Source organism: Passer domesticus, chromosome 18, assembly GCF_036417665.1.
Source record: "Passer domesticus isolate bPasDom1 chromosome 18, bPasDom1.hap1, whole genome shotgun sequence".
Lineage (NCBI taxonomy): Eukaryota > Metazoa > Chordata > Aves > Passeriformes > Passeridae > Passer > Passer domesticus.
This window is the reverse complement of record NC_087491.1, coordinates 10,757,349-10,780,024: the sequence shown is the minus strand read 5'-3', so window position 1 is coordinate 10,780,024 and position 22,676 is coordinate 10,757,349. Positions and strand designations below refer to the sequence as shown.

The window sequence follows — 22,676 nt, the reverse complement described above, 5'->3', positions numbered from 1 at the left end:
GGGCGGGGCCGCGCCATAGCAACGCGCCGGCCATGGCGGCACGGCCTGAGGGCGGCGGGGGTGTCCGCGTCCCTGAGGGGAACGGCGGGCGTCCCGTGTTGCTTGGAGGAGGCGGGATTGTCCGTGTTCCTCAGGGGACCGTCCTGGGTCCTCTGAGGGGATCGGGAAGTGTCCCGTGTCCCCTGAGGGGTGCGGGGATTGTCCGTGTCCCTGACGGGACTGTCCGTGTCCCTCAGGGAAGCAGGGACCGTCCGGTGTCTGTGAGGGGAGCAAGGACTCTCCGTATCCTCTGAGCGTGAAAAATACGGAACATATAAATTTTTATTAAAAAAGAATGTTCTTTGATATTTGATTCAATCCGTGAAACAGAGAGCAACCAACAAGCTCCAAGTGCTAGAAAAGCGCTCGTCACCGGAGTGGCCAGGCACAGGGTGAGGTTGCCCAGAGCGGGTTTGGAGTCTCCCTCACAGAGCCAGCGGACACGATCCTGTGCTCTGGGATAACCCTGCTGGACCAGGAGCTTGCACTGTGGTCCCTTCCTTCTGTGAGATCACTCGGTGGCCAAATTTTTGTGATAATTGATATAAAAAGAGAAGTTTTGACTTCACGAGTCTTCTGGCTGAGCAGAGATGAAAGCAGGGCAGTCTTTGGGTCGGGAGCTCTTTCATCCCTAAGCGCCTCTCTCGGCAGGGAAGAGCCTTTCTCCTCAAACCGAAGCTCTGATAAAAGGCTGTGTGTAGGTGGTTTGAGAGAAGTCCTGTCCTTTCCATAAATTCAGGATGAGCACTAAAATGGATTTTAGCACCTTTTCTCTCTGGCCCACTATGGAAGTCTCCTTTCATTTCTAAATGCAGGCTCAAGAATTTTCATTACCTTAATGAGAAGCAGAAATCCAACAACATCCCCAGAGAAGGGTTTCAGAGGATTTAAAAACTCAGATAATGAAAGACTGAGGTCTCTGAAAAGATAATTCTTGCTTCTGTTGCTCACAAACACTTCTTTTAATCCTTGAAGAACAAGTAGGGAACAAAGGGGTTTAAACTTCAGGCCCATCGGGGAGTTCAGGGTTAGAACTTAATTCATCATTGTTTGTGGCCAACAACCCACAAACAGTACAAGAGAAAAATTCTGCTACTTTTGCCTTTTCCTGAGTCTTTTATTTGACCATTAAATCTAAAATGGTTCAGACACATATCTTTTGATCCATATCCATGACCTAAATGGTTTCTCATATCACATCCCAGCATTGGGGTTCTCTCTATTTTTTTCTGGGTACAGCAAGCAACAAAATAAATGGTTACAATAGCAGAGCCCAACAGCTTCCAAGAACTGAAAAACCTTGTAGCAGCTGCTAATTAGGATTTTAAAAATCTGCAGTGCCTAAGATATTTCAGAGCACATTTTATTTAGAAGAATTGTTAAATGTATGAAGATGAAAGAGATGGATTACAGGAGAATTAAATGTAGGGTTTAACTGAGAAATAATCATTTTCTATGAAAGATAATGACTCCTCTTGAGGCTAGTATCAAGATTTATTGACCCAGGAGGTTAATATTGATCAAACCCAAGGCAAACAAAATATTAGACCTTGAAGGAGAGTAATCTTGATATTGAAGCCTTGCCACAGAGTGAACAGGTCAATATATCTGGGTGCCAGAATCTCAGGTTTTGAACACAGAATGGTGGGGGATATTAAACATGTCTGACATGTTCTGTGTACACACTTTTTATTCTCATCAGCAGAATAGTTTATAGCTGTGTCCTTCCCTGCAGAGCAGCGTGTGAGGGTTCAGGCTTCACTCACAACCCTCTTTGTAATCTGATGGGTCTCTGCCTCAGGTGGAACATAAGGCTAAAATCAAACAAGTCCTTCAGCTCTTTATTCATACCTAAAGTGATATTTTTAATAGATTTCATTCCAAACACAGGAATCCTGCTGCTGTAAAACCAGTGTGAGAGTAAACTGAAGAGTCAGAGTGCTGCAATTTATAGATTTGTCATTGTATCCAACACTCCAAGTCCAGGAGAAAAAAAATTGAGTTAAATTCTGCTATAAACTGACACCAAGAAAACAAGTAACTTATGTGGATTAACTAATCAATGAGGATAAAGTCAGAGACAAGGAAATGTACCACTAGAGAAATGAAAATAGTTTATAGGATAAGATCACCAGTTAAGGCGTTGGGGGGAGAAGTTGCCTTTTTATTTCTGTTCATATGGCAACAAGCAGGGGAGGGTTTAATGTGCCCAGCAAAACAAAGCAAAAATGCACTGCTGAGAAGAGCAGTGTGTACAAGATAATCTGTAATTCTAACTGATTTCAGTGAAAATAAATAAACAAAATAAGCCATTTGTATCATATTTTATTCAGAAAACAAGTACAAAAAACAATTGAGCCAACAGTATTTCAAAATACAAACATAAAATGTCTTTCTATTCCCCCAAGAAGATTTTAAGTATTGTATTTTTATATCTTAAGCTTATCTATAATTTATCTTTATTGATCCTGATTTTAATTTTATTTGAAAGACACTCTGAATGAATAGGATTGGAAAAAATCTGATCTCTTTACATTGTTATTCAATAATGAACAGTTTCTGAATTCCAGTAAGAAATATTTGCACAGTATTTATTTTAAAAAGAACTAACAAATATTTGATTTTCTCAATAGAAAATAGGTGGGACCACAGCAATTAGCAAAGGGAACAATTACCATGCTGAGGAAATGCTTCTATTCCCTTGTCAAAATCTTGATTTTTCCAGTTTTGCCAATACAAAAGGAGTATTGATTTCCCCTCTTTTGTCTATTAAAGTACATTCTCAGCACCCCACATTTGGATATTGTAAAAAATTCAATGAATTGCATGATAAATAACCCAAGTACAGGCACACATCTAGTTAGGAATTGAAGGTGCTAATAGAAAAATCTCCAATTTAAAGTGCATCACATTAGTGTTTACTTCATTTGCATAAAATTATAAACATTTAACCTGATTGTCTGGCTCCAGGTCCTGCCATTCCCTGTGCCACCTCTCTGAAGCCATCTCCAGGCTCCTTTTAACAGTTCCACAATGTATTAAAGGAAAAAAGCTGGTGCACTGTCACCTTTCAAACAGGCTTTTTTCAGATAAATCTTATTAAGAACTCTGATTGTATCAAGGATCAAGCTATCAAATATGGCTTCAGTCATCCTCATCTTCACTGTTAATTCATCAGCACCATAGGAAGTCCACTGAGATTCTTCTTTGCGGAGCTCCTGGATCTAAAGTAGAACATGGAAACAAATTTTTACTTCAAAAAGAAGAGCTTCACAAAAGTACTGAGATACTGCACCTAATCCAACAGCTTTACATCTGCATCATTAATTTTGAAAATTTAAACCACTCACAAGAGCTGGAAATACCGGATTATTAATTCAACTTTAAAAAGGCAGTAATTTGAAGTTCTGATTAAGTTAATTTAAGTAAATGTGATTCTCACAAAAGGATGAGAATTTCTAGTTTAAATCTAGAGGAAATAAATCCCCATTGGAAATTCTGCTTACCAGAATAAGGTCCACTCTGTCTCTCTTACAGTTTCCATACTTGGTCATATTTAGGTATTTTCTTTTCATTTCTAAGTCATTCTTTTCCAGGTTCATTATTTTAATAATTTCACCCTGAACAAACATCTACAAAATAAAGAAGGCTGAAAAAAGCTCTCCTCATGAGAACTTTGGTGTTCCAGATGAGTGACAGGTGCCAGTGTGAAGATGCAGCTTTAAGTCCAGAAACATCCCAAAGTTCAGGGGACTAATCTAGAGGCAGCTGATCAATACTGGCCAACCAACACATTTTAATCATAATATTACACACAAAATAGCCACAATTAAGAGAGTTTAAAGGCCCATTCCCATTCTTAACTCCACACATATGGAATATTTCAGTGAATCAGCTCAGTCTGAATTTGTTCAGACATTTCAGGGTGATGCTGTTCCTTCTCCCATCACCTCAGTTACATTGCCATAATCCTCCCAAATGTCACATTTCTTTTTGCAATCTCTGCTCTTTTCACTCTTGTTCCTGTACTTTACATTGCCAGAACATACCTTGACATCACTGACATCTGTCCTGCAGAGATGCCTGGAACAGGGAGATCCCACTTCTTTTTCCATCCCTGGGAACATATTTGGCTTTGCAGTCACTTGATATTCTGCACGCAGCAACTCATGGCTCAAATCAAATATAACCTGTAACAAACTCAGCAGGACACTGAAGTCAGGAAAGCTGGATTCCAGTCCCCAGCCTTCCATGGAACTTGGCCTTCCCTGAACAGACCCAAACCAGACACTGGGTCAGGTGTCCAAGGGCTTATGGTGGAACTCTAGCAAAACTCTGGAATCTCTGCAAGGACATTTATTCTACTGGAATTATTCTGCAGCAAATTGCCTGGAATAACATTAAATATTAGCTAATATGATTCAGCCTCCAGAACACTAAAGTTAATTAACAGTTAGTGCTTTAAAAATACCTGATTATACATCCTCTTGCTTTCTGCTTCCAAATCATTCCCTGGGAGATCACCATATTCCAAGTGCTTTGGCATGTTGATGTTCCTGAAATTTGATTTTATGTTCTCTGGGGTCCATAATTCTTCCACAGCATATGCAGACAAATTTTTAACATAAGAACTGTTGTGTGGTACCACAAGAGGAACTTCCACAGTTTTCTTCCAAGGAGCTGAGTGCCACTGGTCTAATTTATACAAGTGTTGCTTTTGTGTCTGTCTCACCAGCATGTTTTGGTCAGAATTAGGCTGATCAAAATCTTCAGAGCTTCCAAAAACCCCAGCATCAAGGATTTTTAAAAGGAGCTTCAAGAGAGAAAAAGAAAAGACAGATATATTCCATCTTTTCAGAGGTTTTGAGATTATTAGCAACTGGTCAAGGTTACACTTCAAACCATTTTATTCATGGGCTCAAAGAAAGGCTTACTGATGTATTATTAAAAATTCCTATAAATAACTCTCATTTTCTTTGTTTGGGCCATACATGTACTATCCAATGGACACAGAATAACTCCCTAAATAAGGAATGGGTCACATGAAGTGAGCAATCTGGTTCCTAACACTGATATCATTTCTATGGATGATGAAAAACTGGGCCACACAAATTCTTGCCTCTATAGACCCAGCTTCGGGGCCAGCACTTGAAATAAAAACTTTCTCACTGTACTTACAGGCGAAGTGGTTGGAGAAGTCTCTGGAGATAAATGATGTATCTTGTCTGCTTTTGATCTGTGTTTTCTTTTAATCTTCTTATATTCTTTAACTGCATCATCTATAAATTTAGTTACAATTCTGTCTGTTACTGTGTGACAACCATGAATGCAAAGCGTATCAAAATCACCCAGCAAAACATCAGAAACCTTTGCTGATGGTTCAGATAAGGCAGCAACTGAATTTTCTTTGAGGGGAAATGGTTTCTGATTGTCTTCTTGCCTCAGGTCTTTGCCATAATTCATCATGTCTTTTTCAAAGGCACTTTTATATTTGTGTTGAGCTGTTTCAGAAAATGCAATTAAAATGTCAAACAGAAGTTTTTTACTGAGTTCACTTGCAATATCATCAGCAAGTTTAATTCTTTTCTGATCCTCTACCAAGCAACAAATATTTCTGCTTGTGTTTACCTCATCTGTCTTGCTTTTCTCTGGAAGAGCATCTGCAAATACAGTTTGTTTTATTTGTGCCAGTTCTGTTTTTTCTTTATCTGGTCCCAAGCACATTAAGTTCTTTTGACAGAGGAATTCATTACAGTTACACTGGTTGGAATGGGGAAATTTTTGCCCTTTTCCATACAGCAAGGTGCTGTGTAACCCAGACTGGTTTTCTTTCACTTCTGAACCTCCTGCACTGTTTGTATCTTCTGCTTTCTCCTCTGCACACCCCACTCTCTGCTCATCATCTTCAGAATAGTTGCAGTCTCCTTTGAGGGAGACATCATCATCATGGAAGGAGTCAGAGTCTTCATTCCCCATGGAACTGGAGCTATTTTTGTTAACCCCAAACAGGTGTGAAATCTCATCAGGTCTGACAAAGACCCCACAGTGCTGAGCACACTCAAAATACTTCACCCCTTCATAAGTGCCAGCATTGTCACCTTCAGCTTTGTCCAGTGCAACACCAGCCCAGTGACCACTGCCAAAATGAGTCTGACCTTTGAACATCAGGGTTCCAGGCTGGCTCTGCTTCACCAACACTCTGTCCCCAATTTCAAATGATGATAATGGGTCATCACTGTCCTCCTCTGCAAAATGTATGAAAAGCTGTCCAGTGCATTGTTTCATTGGGAATTCAGGACTTTTACTTCCACCAGAAGAATCTGTATTTGACACAGGCAGAAACTCCAAATGCTGCAAAGGCATCTCCTGTTCTCCATGCTGGTTCTTTGATAAACAGCTGGAAAGAGCTGTAATAGATTGTTCTGAGAGACAACCATCCTGAGTTGAAAAAGCACCACTTGTCTCTGTACTGAGCAGGGGAAATTCTCCAGGCATGGTGTTATCAGGTAATGGGGGTAATGCATCCATTTCCAGTGATATATCTTCATCCATGCCCTGACTAGACTCTGAGCCTGTCATTTGTTCTGGTGGAGGTGGGAAATCATCCGTGCTGGAGGCAGGATCACCATTTTTCACTGCATCTGCACCTAAAGGGGGAGGAGGAAGATCTTCACTTGGAAATGACAAATCCTTTTTGTTAGAGGATGGCGAGTCAGCACTTCCAGAGGGCAATACTTCAGCCACAGGACACAGCATTTCCGACAAGGTATCCTCGTCAGCTGGAGGGAGACCCTTATCACTACTGGGGGTTGCATCTGTGCATGAAGGGCTGGCAGCTGCATCATTTCCCAGCGTTGGGATCTCCTGAGAACAGCGTTTGTTTCTGTTGCAGCTTTGTGAGGCATCCAGGTGTGGCTCATCCACTCCCTCAGAAGGGTTTTCAGACTGGCAGGAATGTGCTGACTTGGTTCTGGAGGCATTTGCTTTGTCTGCTGGGATGAAGGAAAGCAGGTGATCAGTGCAGCCATGATCCAACACATCTCCAGGGTATTTCTGGGAGAGAGATGAAGTCTCAGCTCTGTCATCTTCAGGCAGCTCACATTCATTGTGTTTGCTGCTAGGTGATGTTTCCTTTCCAGTGCTTATTGCTATTGGCATCTCTTTTGAGAGATTGGCAAACACATCACCACTGTCACAGACAAACTCTTCTGGGACACTGACATCTGTGTCATCTTCATGTTTCAGCTCTAATTCTGGGTCTGAAATGGAACTTTTTGAGAAGCTGATCCAAACTGCAGACACTTTCTGAAATTCTGAGTGAGAAGAGTCTGATTTGGCACTTTCACATTGCAAAAAGAAGTTATTTGACTTGGACAATGATTCCGTGGAAGTTAATCCCTCAGAAAATGCTTTTAAATTTAGTTCATCAGAAGCTTCATGAGAAACATGGTCCAAATGCTTCAAACATTGACTGGCATCCACCTGATGGATCTCAGAAGGAACAGGCACTTCCACTTCTTTAACTGGAACATTTAAAAGATTTTTTTTAAAATCATCACGTAAAAGAAAGATATTTTATAGAAGAGCTTTCTGCTAGATCACTTAGGACACTCAAATCTATCATGCTCCTCACTGTGATATCTAAGAGTGAATTAGGAGTTGGACTTTATGATCCTTGTGGGTCCCTTCCAAATCAGGATATTCTATGATTCTATGCTATGCAGAAAGATGGTTCATTAGAAAAGTGACAGAAATAGGAAATACTGCCACAATATGTAAATATTTATATTACAGAAATTATGCATACCCAGAACTATGTAAATGATATAACTGACTCATATATAAACAGACGGTTTTATTTTTCACCTGTCCTACTAAGAGTAAGAAATATGAACTGAGGATAAAACCCGGGGACAAAAATAACTCCAGCATGTCCTGTCCAAGTCTATCTTCAACTGATCTATGTTCTTTTAAAAAGAACAGCTTTAAATTATTGGAAAACTGTATCAAAATAGAGCAAATTGTTAATGACACAACCAGAGTAAGTTACGATTTTGGTCTGGGGAAGCAGTATAATCATATCTCTTAATAAACTTCTGAGAGATCCCCACCATCTTGCCCAGCAGTGATTTATACATTGGCTATAGTGAGCAAGACACTTTGGTAATAAATGAGAAGATTGTCTCTCATTCTGTCTGGATTAAAATTTGATTGAAGTAGTTGAAACAGATTGGACATAATAGCATTAAATATGATTGACCTGTTCCTCCAAGAGTATTTTCTGCCTGAACCAGGCTTAAGTTACACCAAGTAGGAAGCATCCCCAAACCTTTCACTGGGTACTTTCTGCCACATGGATTAATATCTTCATTATCTTTAGAATCAGGGTTTGAAAGAAGTGTCTTGTCCTCCAGCACAGATTCCTAGAATGTAAACATTTAGGAGACAGAGTTCATGTCTTAAAGAAAAATTGCATGTAACCGACACACTTATTTTGACCTCATATTCCTAAGTGCCAAAAGAGTCTTGTGCTGGTCCTATTTTAAGGCAATTATAATCTGGGGCACCCTTTCTTTAGGCATTAATGGAACTCCAGAGGTGGTCCTTACCAGAAATACACACTTTTGGCCTTTTCTTGTAACGAGTGTGGCTATAGGTTCCATTTCAGCTGAATTTGTAGGTTCCAGAGGTAAGAAAACATCATCCTGAGCATTAAGGGACTGCTCCAAACCTGGCAACTCCTCCACCTGTTTCTGGGGTTGTACCAGTGGCTTCTTGTTCTCAGTAGAAAAGCTGTAAAGAGTGAGACATGGAATGCTTTGTTCCTGATCAGTATAAAATATCAACGTACCCATGCAGGTGGATAAATAGCATAATCACCACTCTGCACTCTACACAGGACAGAGATCTAGGGACAATCAGCCAGAATTTGGGTGCATTTGATTCCACCAGCCCCAGCTGCTCCAGACTGACACCAATATTCACTGTTCTCCTACAAGCAGCCTTGTCAGTAATAAGAAGTGAAAGCACAGCCAAGAAACCTTTTAAAGATTTCTCTGACTTGTAATCAATAACACCATGAATTATAGATCAGTTCCATGCAGGGATTTATTTGAAAGCCTTCCCCTGTGGGGACTTAAGTAAATGCACAAACCTGACTCACCACCCTGCTAAAGCTCTGGGTAACACTGAATGAAAGGGGGTTTTAATTCACATTGATAAATATATGTCTTTAACTGCTTTTTCTCTTCCTGAAGCAAACTATATTTTTGTTTGGAGCAGTGTGGATGCTGTGGGGTTCTCATTCACACTGCTCAGCTCCTCCAGCCCAGCAGGAAGCAGACAGGGATGCTCCTGAGGAACAGCAGGAGGGGGATTTCTCAGTCTGACTAAACTCCTGAATTATATCTCACTGTAGCATTTCACATGACACCTCTGTGCTTCAGTTTAAGCCTAAAATTTATCCCTGTGTATTACAAAATCCTTCTCAGGTTAAATCCTCAGTGAAGCACACACCACCTCTGAGGGGCTGAGTGATACAGAGGCTCAGAGCCAGAGGGGGACAAAGGAGTGAATTTCCCCAATTAAATCAATAAATTTCTACTCATTCCATGTGGGTATTGTGAAGCCTAATTAATATATAGTTGCAAAGTGTTTGGGTTTGTAGTTAAAAGCCACCATGAAAGCATGAACTATCATTAGCAGTTGTGTGGCATCATTAAAGGTGCCCTGAGGAACTCACCATTTGGGACAGAATGATAAGCAGTGATCTTGATTTATCAACTGCTTGAACACAGAAGTTGGAAAAATTTATTATTATACACTCCCTCTTTGGAGTATCTAAAGCTCACACAATTATCTAGGACATACCTGTCTCCATCTTCTCCACTGGATTTGATCTTACCTTCAGCAATCACTGAGAAAGGTTTTACTTACCCCTCATATTTCTTGCTCCTTTTATGCTTTAGCTGGACACAATTGTCTTTACTCCCTGAATTCACAACCTCCTGCTTCCCAGCCAGACTGTGCAGCTTTTCCTGGAGTTGTGCTGCTGAATGCTGCATCATTAAGATTTTTCTCTGCTGCTTTAATAAAAGCTTCCTTTCTTGATGGGCTGCCCTGTGGATGTTTTTCAGGTGCTGGATTTCTGCCTAAACAAAGCAGAGAAAGAAAGGAGCATAACAGAGTGAAGATAATGAAGAGCTATACTTAAAAATATGTATAATGTTTCTTCACATAAGGCACAATTAATTCCAAAATACGCTGAAAATTCAATAGTTTCTTTTTTTATAAAAAATTTGCAGTTTTATTTTTCAACAGGGTTTTCACCTGTGAAAAGTGATGACAGGTAAAGGGATGTTTTGATGGGGTGTCAAGTGGTGAGACCTTTAAAAATTGTCTTCAGATGATTCAAAACTACAGGGTGCTTGTGGTTTGCACTAGGAATTCCTTTACTTAAATGAGAGGCTCCCACTACATAAGGAGCAGGACAGAAATTTTCTGACTACCAAGTGTAATTATGAACCTAGCATAGAGGAATAACTGAGACTATAAAATTAGCTGTCAGATTAATTTAATATATTTCAACATCACAAGCATAAATCAGTGGAAACCTACATTATATGACCTGTTTGTTATGGCATAAATAGAAAAATCCACAATAACAGTGAGGTAGCAGAAGAAGGAAAAAAAAGATGTTTTCTTTTATCCAAGATTTACAGACTGCTGACTTTGGCACAAAAGCCACCTCACTGTGGGTATGTAGGAAACATGCAGAATAATGGATGCAAAGTGATATTTTTTTTTAAACACAAACCCCACTTGCTCCAGCAACTCCAGACACCTCCTCACTGCAGCATTACCTGCTCCAGTTTCAGCTCCATCAGGATTTTGTGCTGCTTTGCTGCCATGGCAGAGGCTCCTGTACTATCCTGCAGGTTTTCCAGAACACTGGAGATCACAAGGATGAGAATCAGAGTCAGATCATTAAATGCCTTGAATCTATGGCTGGGATGGGAGCAAAGCTCCTCTCGAAGCAGATGTAGGTATGGAAGGCTCTGCAGAAAGTTCTAATGGACTTGAAAGATCTCTCACCACCCTGGGGCTGTGGTGCCTGGACCTCTCCTGAAGCAAATGGAGTCTCCTGAGCACTGGGGGGCTCCTCACAGTGTCTCAATGTGGTCAGTGCTGAGAAACACCCCTCACTGTCCCTGAGGGCTCCTCATCCTCATCAGTGCTGAGGGATGCCCCTCACCGTCCATCCCTGAGGGCTCCTCATCCTCATCAGTGCTGAGGGATGCCCCTCACCATCCATCCCTGAGGGGTCCTCAGCCTGGTCATCTCTGAGGGACACCCCTCACTGTCCTGAGGGCTCCTCATCCTCATCAGTGCTGAGGGACACCCCTCACTGTCCTGAGGGCTCCTTATCCTCGTCAGTGCTGAGGGACACCCCTCACTGTCCTGAGGGCTCCTTATCCTCATTAGCACTGAGGGATGCCCCTCACCATCCATCCCTGAGGGCCCCTCAGCACAGTTGGTGCGTCACACCACCACAGAGGAGGCCACAATAGAAGCTCAACTCTGCTCTGGAGACACTAAAACCATGCAGGCTCCTTTCCTCTCCTCATGTTTTACTTGGTACTTGCTTTCTAAAAAGATTTTACATTTATTGTGTTCCCCTGAAAGGAGGAAAAGCAGTCCCGGCCCAGCAGGCCTGCAGCGCTGGTGGCCCCGTGGCCCTCACCGCCTCTGGTGGCCCAGCCAGGCCAGCTCGGCCCTGGCCCTCTCCCGCAGAGCCTTTCTCCGGAGCCGCAGGAGCACTGCCTGGTGCCGAGCCTGCAGCTCCTCTGCCCTCAGGATCTGCTCCACCACGGCCAGGCTGGAACCGCGGAAGGTGCTGGAGCCTCCAAAGCGTGGAATGGCCGCGCTCCACTGGGGACAGAGCAGAGTATTGGCATCATCAGGTGATAGAGGGACTAAAACCAAAAAACCAACCAACCCAGAGACAGAAACGCTCCTCAGACTGTTTCGAGAGCTGGTGTTACCTGGCTGTTGGAACTGGCGTGGTCACTGCTGTCCCCAGAGCTGTCCCAGGTCTCCCCATGGGGCAGATTCACCCAAGGTGACAAGAGATTGGAGGTGTGATGTCTGTGCTGTGACTGCCTCTGATCTGCTGGCAAAGATCCCAAGGCAAAGAGTTAATGTCACCAAAAATAAAATATCTGAAAGGAAAAGACACAAAAACCAACTCCCCCAGTACAAGTTAACATCCATTTCTGAACTCAAGGTGCCTTTGGCAAATATTTGTCAGCCGAGCCCGTGCACTGCCCTCAGCAGGAGCTGGAGGAGTCATCCCTCAGCTGTTCACTTCCAGGAGCAAGGTATGGACATCGACCTCCTTTACAAGTGAAATCATGGCCAACAGGTAAAAATTAAAAAAGGGGCCTGTCAATAGGGTAAATAACTCTCAGCTCCCAACAAGATTGTCTTAGCAGGGCCAAGAGTACAAAGGAACGTGGCCATAGTTTAAATATGCATAATGAACATGAATATTCAGGTCAAAGTTTTCAAAATTAGTTAGAAAACTGTGTTCCAGGCCAGGTTGAATGGGGCATTTTCCCAATACCACTAAATCCTGTAATGTCATGTTCACCTCCTTGAAGCACTAGGCAGTATGAGCCTCCTCCTCCTAAAGGTTTTCTTTCTCCCAGTATTTTGGGTTCCACTGGATTGGGATCGCTTTCTATCTTCAACACAGAGTGTCTCAGTGAACCCATCTCTTGATTACTGAAGGGAAGAAAAAGGAAATATTTTCTTACTGCAGTCACAGATATTATTTCAATTTCTTACTTTCACAGCCAAGTCCTCCATGGAGATTGAATCTTTTCAAACCAGAATGCTGCTCATTTTTATGTGATACTGAAAGTTTTACCTGTGCAAAGGTGCCTTTCTGGTAATTGCATCCATAAGACCCTGGAAGCAATTCTCAAGTCTTTATGCCACTTTAAAAATGCACATACAATATTCTAATTTATATCGAGGGTATGACAGTAGAGCAAAATGAAGAAAATTATACTTTTCACACAAGTTTCAGAGGGGTTTCTACTCTTCTAAAATTGCAAGATCTCCCACAACATTGGAAAGGTGTTAATACTGTAGTTTGAGCACAAATCAGAGTTAGAAAGACTATAGAGAAATTACTTTAGTGCCCCAAAATAGTAATATAGTCAAACCACAAATCCTTGGAGTGCCTCACTGTATCCTACCTCCTGTAGCTGCCAGCAGCAAGGTCACCTTCCAGCCAGAGTCCTCTCTGTGTCTGCTCTGTGTGGTAAGGTCCTGTCAGAGCAGGATCACTGCCTTTGGAATTCCTGCTGTCCTGCACACACACAAATTGTCACATGTCTCAATGATCTGAATGATTTGAAAAGCAAAACATTTAAACCTTTTTTCCTCATCTTCTTTGGAAAGCCTCTGGTTGTAAATAATGCTTTTCCTATGCCAACAATTCCTAAGGAGTTGATTCACTAATGGGCTGGGAGAAAGCTCTGTGGGCATGTGAGGGTGAGGTGCCACAGCAGCTCACAAATTGCTGTGTGTTTAGAACTGCTCTCATGAGAGCTGGGGCCCAGAGGTGTTAACCCAGGCTCTGAAATGATAACTTACCTCAGAACTGAGCTGCAGCAGGCCCCTCAAGAACCTGTGGCTTTCCTCAACCTCTTGCTTTGCCTTCTCCCTCAGCACCAAGAGCCGATGTTTCTGCTGCTGCTGCTGGAGCTGTGTTAGGAAGTGACACATTATAAATGGTATCTCCAACCAGGTGACACAACACCTGAGAGCTGGGGGGGCAAAGGGCAGGACAGGAGCAGCACAGCCAGCTCCTGCCACATCCTGCTGCCCTGGGCAAGTACAGCAACATCCTCTTACCCACAAGAGCTACACTGCTGTCTCCAAACAGCAGATGAGGGCTGCCACCTCACCTTTATGGTCCATAGGGTTTATAAACCTGACTCAGAGCAGCTGATGCCAAATGACTATGGCCTAAGCACACCTGAATCTGGGGATGGGGAGCACTTTTCCCCTGGGACAGCAGAACTGGAATTCCCTTTTCTCATTACCCAGGTTTCCCACTGACCTTCAGTTTGTGAGCCAGTAGTAAGGAGGTTTGCCTCAAAATGTCCAGGTGTCTCCTGTGTTTGTGCTCCAGCTCTGTGCTGCCAAAATCTCCTTCACCTGCAGAAGTTTAGGGGATCATCACAAGGGGAATGTATACATTGTTCCAACTGCATGTTCCTTTGAATCCTCCCTGGGCCTATTTTTTGGAAGCCTCCTACATCTGACATCTGCCTTTATTCCTGAAATAACTTCTCTGCATACATTTACCTCTTCCACCATAACTGGAGAAGGAAAATGTCAGTACCTACATCCTGTCAAGAAATGGGTTAGCATAAAGTCCTGCAAATATTTGGAACTGTCAGGACTTAAGGAGAGAGGAATGAGGAACAATTCCTGTTCTAAGCCTGAATTTCAGTGTGGGTTATTGTCACTCTTGGTCCCACTGCTCCTTTGCTGAACCAACAGGATCAGAGCCACTGGACACAAAAGAAAAAATTCCCAACATTGTGACAAGGTTTCCCAAAAGAAAAAATATTTGGGAACTTGAGCAGCATCCTGCATGTCGTCTCCATCTGCAGTGGGATGCAGGCTGCTTCCTCTCTCTTTCGTCACAGAGGGACACAAACCACTGGAAAAAAAAATCTTTCATTTTAAAGTGGGGAAGTTTCCCCTCTTGCTCCAGGTTCAGCTTTTTCACTGCTACTTCCTTACTGCACCTCCCCTGCCTGTGTGTGACAGTGCAGCTGATATTATGTTTACCAGTGAAATGTTCTTGGCTGCTTGAGCTTCTCAATTGAATTGCTCAGCTTATGCAAACAGGTTGTGTGTTTATTCTGTGCTGTGCTACTGTCACAGCAACCAGAGTCATAAAAGAATGGAAGTGTGGGTCATAAATAGAAATAGGTTTGATTTGGAAACTTGAGATAAAATCTCTGTCTCGATCCAGGTCACCTGAATCTAAATTACCCCATGGTGCAGGATAAGCCCGTGACATGCAGAGTTTGTGTTTGTTTTACAGACTGAAGGGTCTGTAACACAGAAGGAGCAGAGATGTGGGCTTGTTTGCATGCCAGGATGGGTTTTGTGTTTATGTGGGTGTGAGTGAAATAAAATATTAAATCTTTGAGCCTGGTGCAGATTTTCTATTAGAATGCTGCTCTGTTTTTATAAACAAATTGATTGCAGATTTCAATTTCCTCCTACAGTGGCACTGTACTAGGCTTCTCTTAACGCCCTCCTTTTCAGAGTCAACAGACTGGATGGAAATCTCATCCTTTCTTTTGGTCATGGGCCTCTCCTGGTTTTGGAGGGTGGTTTGGAAAGGCAAAATCATACTAAATTATCTAGATGTGCCAAATTAAGAGTTCATCATTTCAGAAAGAATTTTCATTTTAGCCAGTCTTTCTAATTTTGAGGACTGAGTCAGACTCCTTAATGCTGATAGTTGACTAGAGATGATTTTGTGCAATGACCTATTTAGGAAAACTGAGTGGATGAAAAGGCTGGGTTTTGTACAGGGAAGTTTTATTAGCAGTTTTAAGCAATGCAATAGAAAAAAAGACAAGTGAACAATTCTTCAGTGAGTCCACAGACAGCACTTTCAAAAGCTCCTTCAATGGTAACAAATAAAGTCATTCCACAAAAAAAAAAGTTACAAGCTATATTTATTGATGCTAAGTTGTCTGAGTAGCTTTTAATACTAGTATCTGGGCCAGTCAGAAGTATGAGTATCTATTAGGATATAATTTAAAACCTGACAAATATTTTCAATTTGTGCCTCAAACTGAACAATGCTCTTGTTATTCTGACTAAAGCCCAACTACTGGTATTGACCTCAAAGTGATTAAAAAGTTTTCTCTGATCTCTTTCCCCTTCTTTTGAATGTAATTTTCCTAATTGTGGCTATTTCCAGATGCATTTCTTGTGTTGCAACATCCTGCATTAAAGAAAATACCATCTGGCTAAACTTCACGTCCTTTTAGGTGATGATGAATGGCATTTACTGCCTACCCAGATAGCTTCAATGTGCATACACTCAGCCTTGTGAAAAAAAAATGCTATTTATTAAATCACTTTCCGCTGCACCTGCAGAATCTCAGCAAAGCCCTGTAGAATCTCCCTGACATATAATTAAAAAAGCCAGGCTAAAAGTCTCATTTTTCTAATCACTTGAAGCAAGGCAGAAGCATTTACTGCTGCTTTACTCAAGGATAGCTTTTTCTCTTTCTGCCCATGTCAGCAATCAGACCAACCCAGTTATTATAAAAAGACATAGTTGCAACTTTAACTGTAAGCATGACTTTGTCTGCATTATTGCCTGGAGGTGTAGGAATATGGGGTGTAAAGTGTCCTGAAATGCTGCTGTGGAGTGCAGCAGCAGATCCAGAAGGAATTTCCCCATTAGCCCCCATTTGGGCATCCTTCCTCTCTCCAAAATTACCATGTCAGCTCAATTGCTTTATTATTTCAGTGTGCTCTCTAGGTAAGGTGAAAAACCACCCCGACTTCAGCACTCTCTGTGCAGGAAAGACCTGCAGTGATGACAGGTAAAAGGAGAGGAAGAAAAAAGGTTTGGTAACCTCTGGTCACAAAGGGCAGTTTGGCCCTTCACAAGACCTGGGAGCCACGAGCAATCCCCAGGCAAGAGACTCTCAGTGTGAAGGCTCTGCCTGCTCCCTCAGGAAATCCACGGGCTGAGCTGCACCCTGGAGAACCTTGGAGAATCTGCATTTCCACAGCTGCTGGATCAGGTCCTTCTCTCCTCTCTGAACACGTCTGGTATCCTGCTTGGCACTGAGGAGTGGCTGCTTACCAAACACGGGGATTAGTGTGGCCTGTGCTGCTCCTGTGCTCTGCATGTTTTGTATTTATGTCTAAATCCTCTGGTGTGGAGGGCTGGCCTGAGTTCAGCTCCCAGCCAGATGTTGCAGCACATGGCAGTGCCTCACCCTGCTGCTGCCCCTTGTCACACGGAGCTGCAGGGCAGCTCTTGGCTCAGGACAGCAACAGAGCTGGGCCTGAACCTGGACCTAACCAGAATCCTGAATTTCCATGGAATGGTCCTTCTGTTCCTTATCAGTTATTCTAAACTCTCTCAATCAGTGACAACATCATTGCAGACAGCTCCAGAGGTGCTGAAGGCAAGGCTGGAGCTCACTGGAGCTGTGGGAATTACAAAACACAGCCAGGATTTGGGAGGGAACATGAAGAGCTGCCTCAGCTCAACACTCTCCATCAGAGCACAATTAGCTGAAGCCATGCTGATACATTTCTGTGCTTATTCCACTTATTTAATAATTTCTCCCTCTTCTAGAAGCAAGAAGGCAGCTCCCTCTAGTGATACAAGAAAATATGTCAATCAGCAGTTTAGGGGAAAGATAATACATATAAATACATTTTCCTTGTAGTTGAGGTTAAAATTCTGCATTTCAAGAACAATGGAAAACATTCCATTTGCTTTCCTAATGCAAATTATTTTAAAGCATTAGCCATGATTAAGCTTCAACATTTAGAAAATAATTTTTAAACAATTAGTTTCAGCTTAAATGTCGATATCTTGCAAATACAAAAAAAAAAGGAAACAAAAACTCTGGTCTAGTGAAATGAGATTTCTGGCTCATTCAGTCCAATCCATTTCAAAGGCCATTGCCTAGACTGTAGGAAGGGGCACGGGCAAAATGTTGGGGTTTTAAAAAATCATATAGTTCTCTTATTTAATAGAAATACAGAAATTTGGATATTCAGAGGACGTGCTGAGTAGCAAGGAGAGTACAGCTCATCTCCTCAGCTCCCTGTGGGAGAGCCCTGGTGGCTTGGCAGGAATGACAGAAAGATTTTTACATAGCAGTAAAATATGCAAAGTCCTTCCTTATCAGCTCATTGCTTATAGCAAGTTTTGTGCCTAAACTGATGAGAAATTCATGTAAGTACAATGTGAAATGCTTCCCAACACTACCTGTGGAGACAATTTTTGCTCACCACAGCATGAGCTTACAGGATTTGCAATTCTAGGTTTTATACTGGCTGTGTTTAAAAAGAAGATTCAACAATTCAGGACAAGTTCACTGTCTTACCCCAGGCAGTAAGCAAATATTTTGTGAATATCTTCTTCTCTCTGCTTTAAGATGTTTGAAATGAAATTTGTTATTTTGCCAAGTGTGTTTACTAGAGAAAATCTTTCTTTGGCGCAGCAGTGGGTGGTCAGGTGTCTCTCTGAAAGGTAAATATGTGCATTTGGCAGCAGTTGCAGAATTACACCTCATTATCTTGCGTGTGCACGGTGACTCCTGTGTCCCATGAAAGGACAGAACCAACTGCTGGGTGATGCCTTGAGCAGACAATGCAGCCTCAGTCTGAATGCCCTGTCCCTGCTCTGGGTGGTGACAGAGCCACTTGTGACCCATATTTCAAAGCCACTTTGTGCTGAGCACGACAGTTCTGTGCCTCCTGTGCAGCAGCGTGGCCATGGTGGGAGGGAGCCTTGGGCTGGCAGCTCCTGCAAATGCTCAGGGAAGGGAAAGGTTTCTCCTGGCACAGACACGAGGCAGCAGCTCCTATTGTTGTGAATAGTGGGTGGCTGGGCCTTGCAGAATTGGGGTCCTCAGTTATTAATAGTAAATAAATAGGTTGTCTTTCGCTTAGGGTAAAACACATCAGACAACAGCCTTGCTGTCCAATCGTCTAAGATGCCCTCCTGGTCCCTGGGGGGGAGGGAGAAGCACCGTAAACAATGCTGGCTTCTCCACCACCCCAAAATCCAATATGATGTATAAAATGTTGTGAGGAAAACAATGAAGAATCCTTAATAAGAGCAAAGGCTTTTTGTAAGTACCCTCTTTGAGGAAAGGTTATCTGATCTTGTTCTTTTGTCTCGGAAAAGCCCTTAAAACAATGCACCATCTGCTCCTGTTTGGTGGGAGCAGGCAGAGATCTCTTCAGACAGAGAGGTCTGCACGCTACTGGTCGGTTTTTAACCCTTTCAGCCACAAACTTTCCCTTGTTTCCGTGCAAACCTCTGCTCCTCAGACATGGCCATGCCCTGCACCCCTGGCCAGCCCCGAGCAGCACATCCCTCCATTCCCCCTGCACCCTGCCCATGTCCTGTGCCTTGATGTCTCTTGCTGTCCAAGCAGGACAATATCCCACACTGCTGGGATGGGGTAATTATGAAGAGTTAATTGTAAGGATCCCAGAGACCTTCAGATGAAGATGTGAGGTGCTGGAAATGTCTCTGAGCCAAATGGGGTTTGCTCCACCTGTAGCTGTCACAGTGAGCTGAATTCACACCTGTGGCAGCACAGCATGGAAAAGGCAAAGAGCTTCTGTAATTTATGCAATTTTAATAATAATTCCATATCATCTCTTAGATTGTGCATAAATGTTGAGAGGACAACTTTTCCAGCACTCCTTTTTCACCTTTGAATTCTGGAAGAGAACTATCTATTTGAAATTCCCCCTCACCCCAGAAGATTTTTCAGCCCTAGCCAGACCATCATCAAGAATTCTGTCGCAATGAGGGACTGTTCATTCTATTGCCACAGGACAAGAAATATTTTGGGAGGGCACTGAGTGACCCTCTGGGAGATGTCACCTTACCCAAGTCCTGCTCAAAGCTGCCAGTGCTCAGAGTGGCAGAGGGCTGGAAGCTCAGGCTGTCCCAGATCCTCAGGCTGTCCCAGATCCTCAGGCTGTCCCAGATCCTCAGGCTCTCTCCAGGAGATGGGTTGGCAATTTCCTCTTGGTTCTGAACTTTCAAAGCAGTCTCACATCCACACTGATCCCTCCATGCCGTGAGCTCTCCCTGCGGGCTGTGTCAAGGTAACAACAACAATTACTATGTTTTTGAGATGTGTATAAAGCAATCTTTTGAACTTTAAAAAAGGGTTATTTCATTTAAACAGAACTATTACATTTTGTCAAATAGAAACAAAAGACTCCCTGGGAAGTCATACCTGGCAATGAACAAAGTCTTCTGTCTTGTACCTTGATGCTGTCAGGAAAGCTAACACTCATTTTTACCTACTCTGATTACTGCTGGGTATTTTTCAACCTGGTGGCAAATACAAACAACAACCTTGCAATGTGGAAGCTTAATTTATGGGGGCTGCATTGTACAATCCGTGCCATTGTTGGGACTTGGTTGCACAATCCAGCTCTGAGCCTTGGCAAAGAAATCTGTTTAGAAACACAAAGTCCTGAACTCTGTTCTAGTGTTTCTGGGACTTGTGCAGAGCATGGCTGTGGCCCAGCTAAGATCTGGGAGTAATACATATACTTTAATATTTCAAAACATCGTCAGCACCAAGTCCCTCAGATGAAGACCTCAGCTAGCTGATTTTACTTTGTTTTGGTCTGCAGCTATCTGAGCTTAACTAAAAAGATTAAGAAAGAAGGTGTGAAAATGGGCATTTATTGATCAAGCCTCAGCTGAACCACACGCACACTGAAATGGTGACAGATGTTTTCTTTTTTATACAGAAAAATGAACGTGGAATTTTTTTTTTATCAGCAATCAGCTTAGGGAAATCTTATTTCATTTTTCTCGTTAATAAGCTTTTCTTTGTTTTTCATGACCCAGAAACTGCTAAAACGATTAGTACAGCTTCCACTAACGCATCTTGGATGCAGTCTTCAGAAAGTGGGAGCAAAGGTGCACGAGAGAGAAAGAACAGAGGAAACAGGGATTTCTTACAAAGCAGTTCTAATATTCATTGGTTAAATGTGCTGAGTTTTGTCTCTGCAATTGTGTTGAGATGGTTTTTTAGGCACTGTTCTCTTTGGCTCTTGGGAAATGCCTCCTCTGTTTGGGGAGACGCCAAGGTTTGTGTTCTGGGAAGGCATCAGTGGAAATCAATGCAGATTCTACAGAAAACACTGTGTTTCCACAGGAGGGGCCAGCAACGCCGGCCCTCCAGACACAGCCAGCTCTGCATAAACCACCACAACTCCCAGCTGAGGCTCTTTGGGTTTGCACTGAAGAGAAAGCATTGCTGAGTCCACGGGAGGAGGCAGAGCTGTGATCCAACAGGTGACTCTCCAGCCACCACCCTCTGTCCCAGCCCCTGAAGCCACCCAGAACACTTTCAAATCTGAACTTACATCAAAAACCTGATTATTTTTTTTACTCTCAAGAGTGTAACCACTTATAGAGTCAACAGAAACAAAATAAGATGGAATTGCCCACACATTTTCTGGCGGTTTGGAGAATTCCCATCAGTGAGTCATTTGCATCAGCAACAAACCTCCAAACCTCCGCCAGCCGCCCCTGCGGACGGGGGAGCAGCCGGGCATGAAATGGGAACATTGCTTATGGAAACAGGCACCTGCAGGATTTCGTGCACGAACACGAGCTGCTGTTTTCAGAGCTATAATTAAACATGTAAACAGCAAACCGTGCTGTTGAAACTGGCTGTGGAGAAGGTCACACTCAAGAGCGCTGGGTTTGGAGTGCTGGATGCTTTGTATTTGTGAATGAGGCCAGCACACAGTCAGTTTTAACAGGTGGCTTTGTTCAGATGAGCTATTGGAGAGACAGGACTTGGGCTCTTATAGCCAAATGTGGACTCCTAACTCCTTAGCAGTGGAAGTCAGAGCACAGATCCAACTCAGCTGCTTTTACCAGCACATTTTGTAACCCAGCTCTAGCTACATCAATGAGAGCTCTGTAGAAACAGGTTTACAAGGCCAAGAACACAGCATGGACCCCTCCTGTTAGCACAGCCTGTGAAGTTTGTGTGCAAGTTAAGAGACAGGCTCCCTTCACTGCCTGCTGGCACTCCCCACAGAGAGTTCATGCACTCAAAGTGCAAATGCTCCTGGAGAAGGAGAAATTACGGCCCCGCAAAGTTCCTCAGTCACCTCCTTAGAGCACACTGGGGCTCCTTTATCTGGTGGCTTTCTGTCTGATTTGATCTGTAGTGAATCAGTTGATACCAGATCAACTTTAGGAATAACTTGATCATGGGAGCCTCACTTTGTGCCAAAGGACTCATCCACTTTTTCCTCTTGTGAGTGTGCAGACTTCAGGAGAGGTGCTAAATCAGACTCTAGATTATATAAAAATAAAAGCTGAGGGCAAAAGTCTGGCTTCTACTCTGAGCCTTTGTGTTAATTATGTGCTTTACCAGAAGCTAAGGAAGGGCTAGGCATGGGGTGCTCTTTCCCTTAGATTGTCCCTCACTGTCACTGCTGCTGCAATACAGGGAGCCCTCAGCCCAGGAGATGAGTCTGGAGCCATTCACAATACAGCCACACTTTCCACTTCTAATCTCTAAATACAGCGATATTTTATCTGCAAGTAGCTCTCCTCATCTTTTGAAGCAGCACTTGCAAGAGGGTTGTGATTTATTGTCTGAGAGGCTTTATTGGCGTTTTTTTCGGTGGTGCTCTGAGGACTTTTTGACTCTGGCTGCTTTGCTTTCTCAGTAATTGCATTGTTCAACAGATCGCTGCAATCTGTCTTGTTTCTTCTGGGTTTGATGCTTGTCCCTTACAGCTGGGGGCTGCTCCCTTTGGGCCCAGGG

At 42.9% G+C, this 22,676-nt stretch overlaps 1 protein-coding gene across 1 annotated transcript in view; it reads right to left on the bottom strand.

The window, feature by feature from the left end:
- Positions 1 to 2,341: 2,341 nt before the first annotated feature.
- Positions 2,342 to 22,676, bottom strand: part of CCDC187 (coiled-coil domain containing 187) — a 31,751-nt gene continuing 11,416 nt past the window's right edge. The window contains exons 10-25 of the mRNA XM_064393178.1: positions 19,750 to 19,961; positions 14,174 to 14,271; positions 13,705 to 13,815; positions 13,305 to 13,417; positions 12,692 to 12,825; positions 12,084 to 12,208; positions 11,783 to 11,970; positions 10,902 to 10,989; positions 9,976 to 10,190; positions 8,649 to 8,832; positions 8,369 to 8,462; positions 5,218 to 7,562; positions 4,511 to 4,852; positions 4,089 to 4,229; positions 3,546 to 3,671; positions 2,342 to 3,263 (exon numbers count right to left, since the gene is read on the bottom strand). Of these exons, the coding sequence (XP_064249248.1) occupies positions 3,078 to 3,263; positions 3,546 to 3,671; positions 4,089 to 4,229; positions 4,511 to 4,852; positions 5,218 to 7,562; positions 8,369 to 8,462; positions 8,649 to 8,832; positions 9,976 to 10,190; positions 10,902 to 10,989; positions 11,783 to 11,970; positions 12,084 to 12,208; positions 12,692 to 12,825; positions 13,305 to 13,417; positions 13,705 to 13,815; positions 14,174 to 14,271; positions 19,750 to 19,961 (4,702 nt within the window). The 3' untranslated portion in view covers positions 2,342 to 3,077. The remainder of the gene's footprint in view (positions 3,264 to 3,545; positions 3,672 to 4,088; positions 4,230 to 4,510; positions 4,853 to 5,217; positions 7,563 to 8,368; positions 8,463 to 8,648; positions 8,833 to 9,975; positions 10,191 to 10,901; positions 10,990 to 11,782; positions 11,971 to 12,083; positions 12,209 to 12,691; positions 12,826 to 13,304; positions 13,418 to 13,704; positions 13,816 to 14,173; positions 14,272 to 19,749; positions 19,962 to 22,676) is intronic.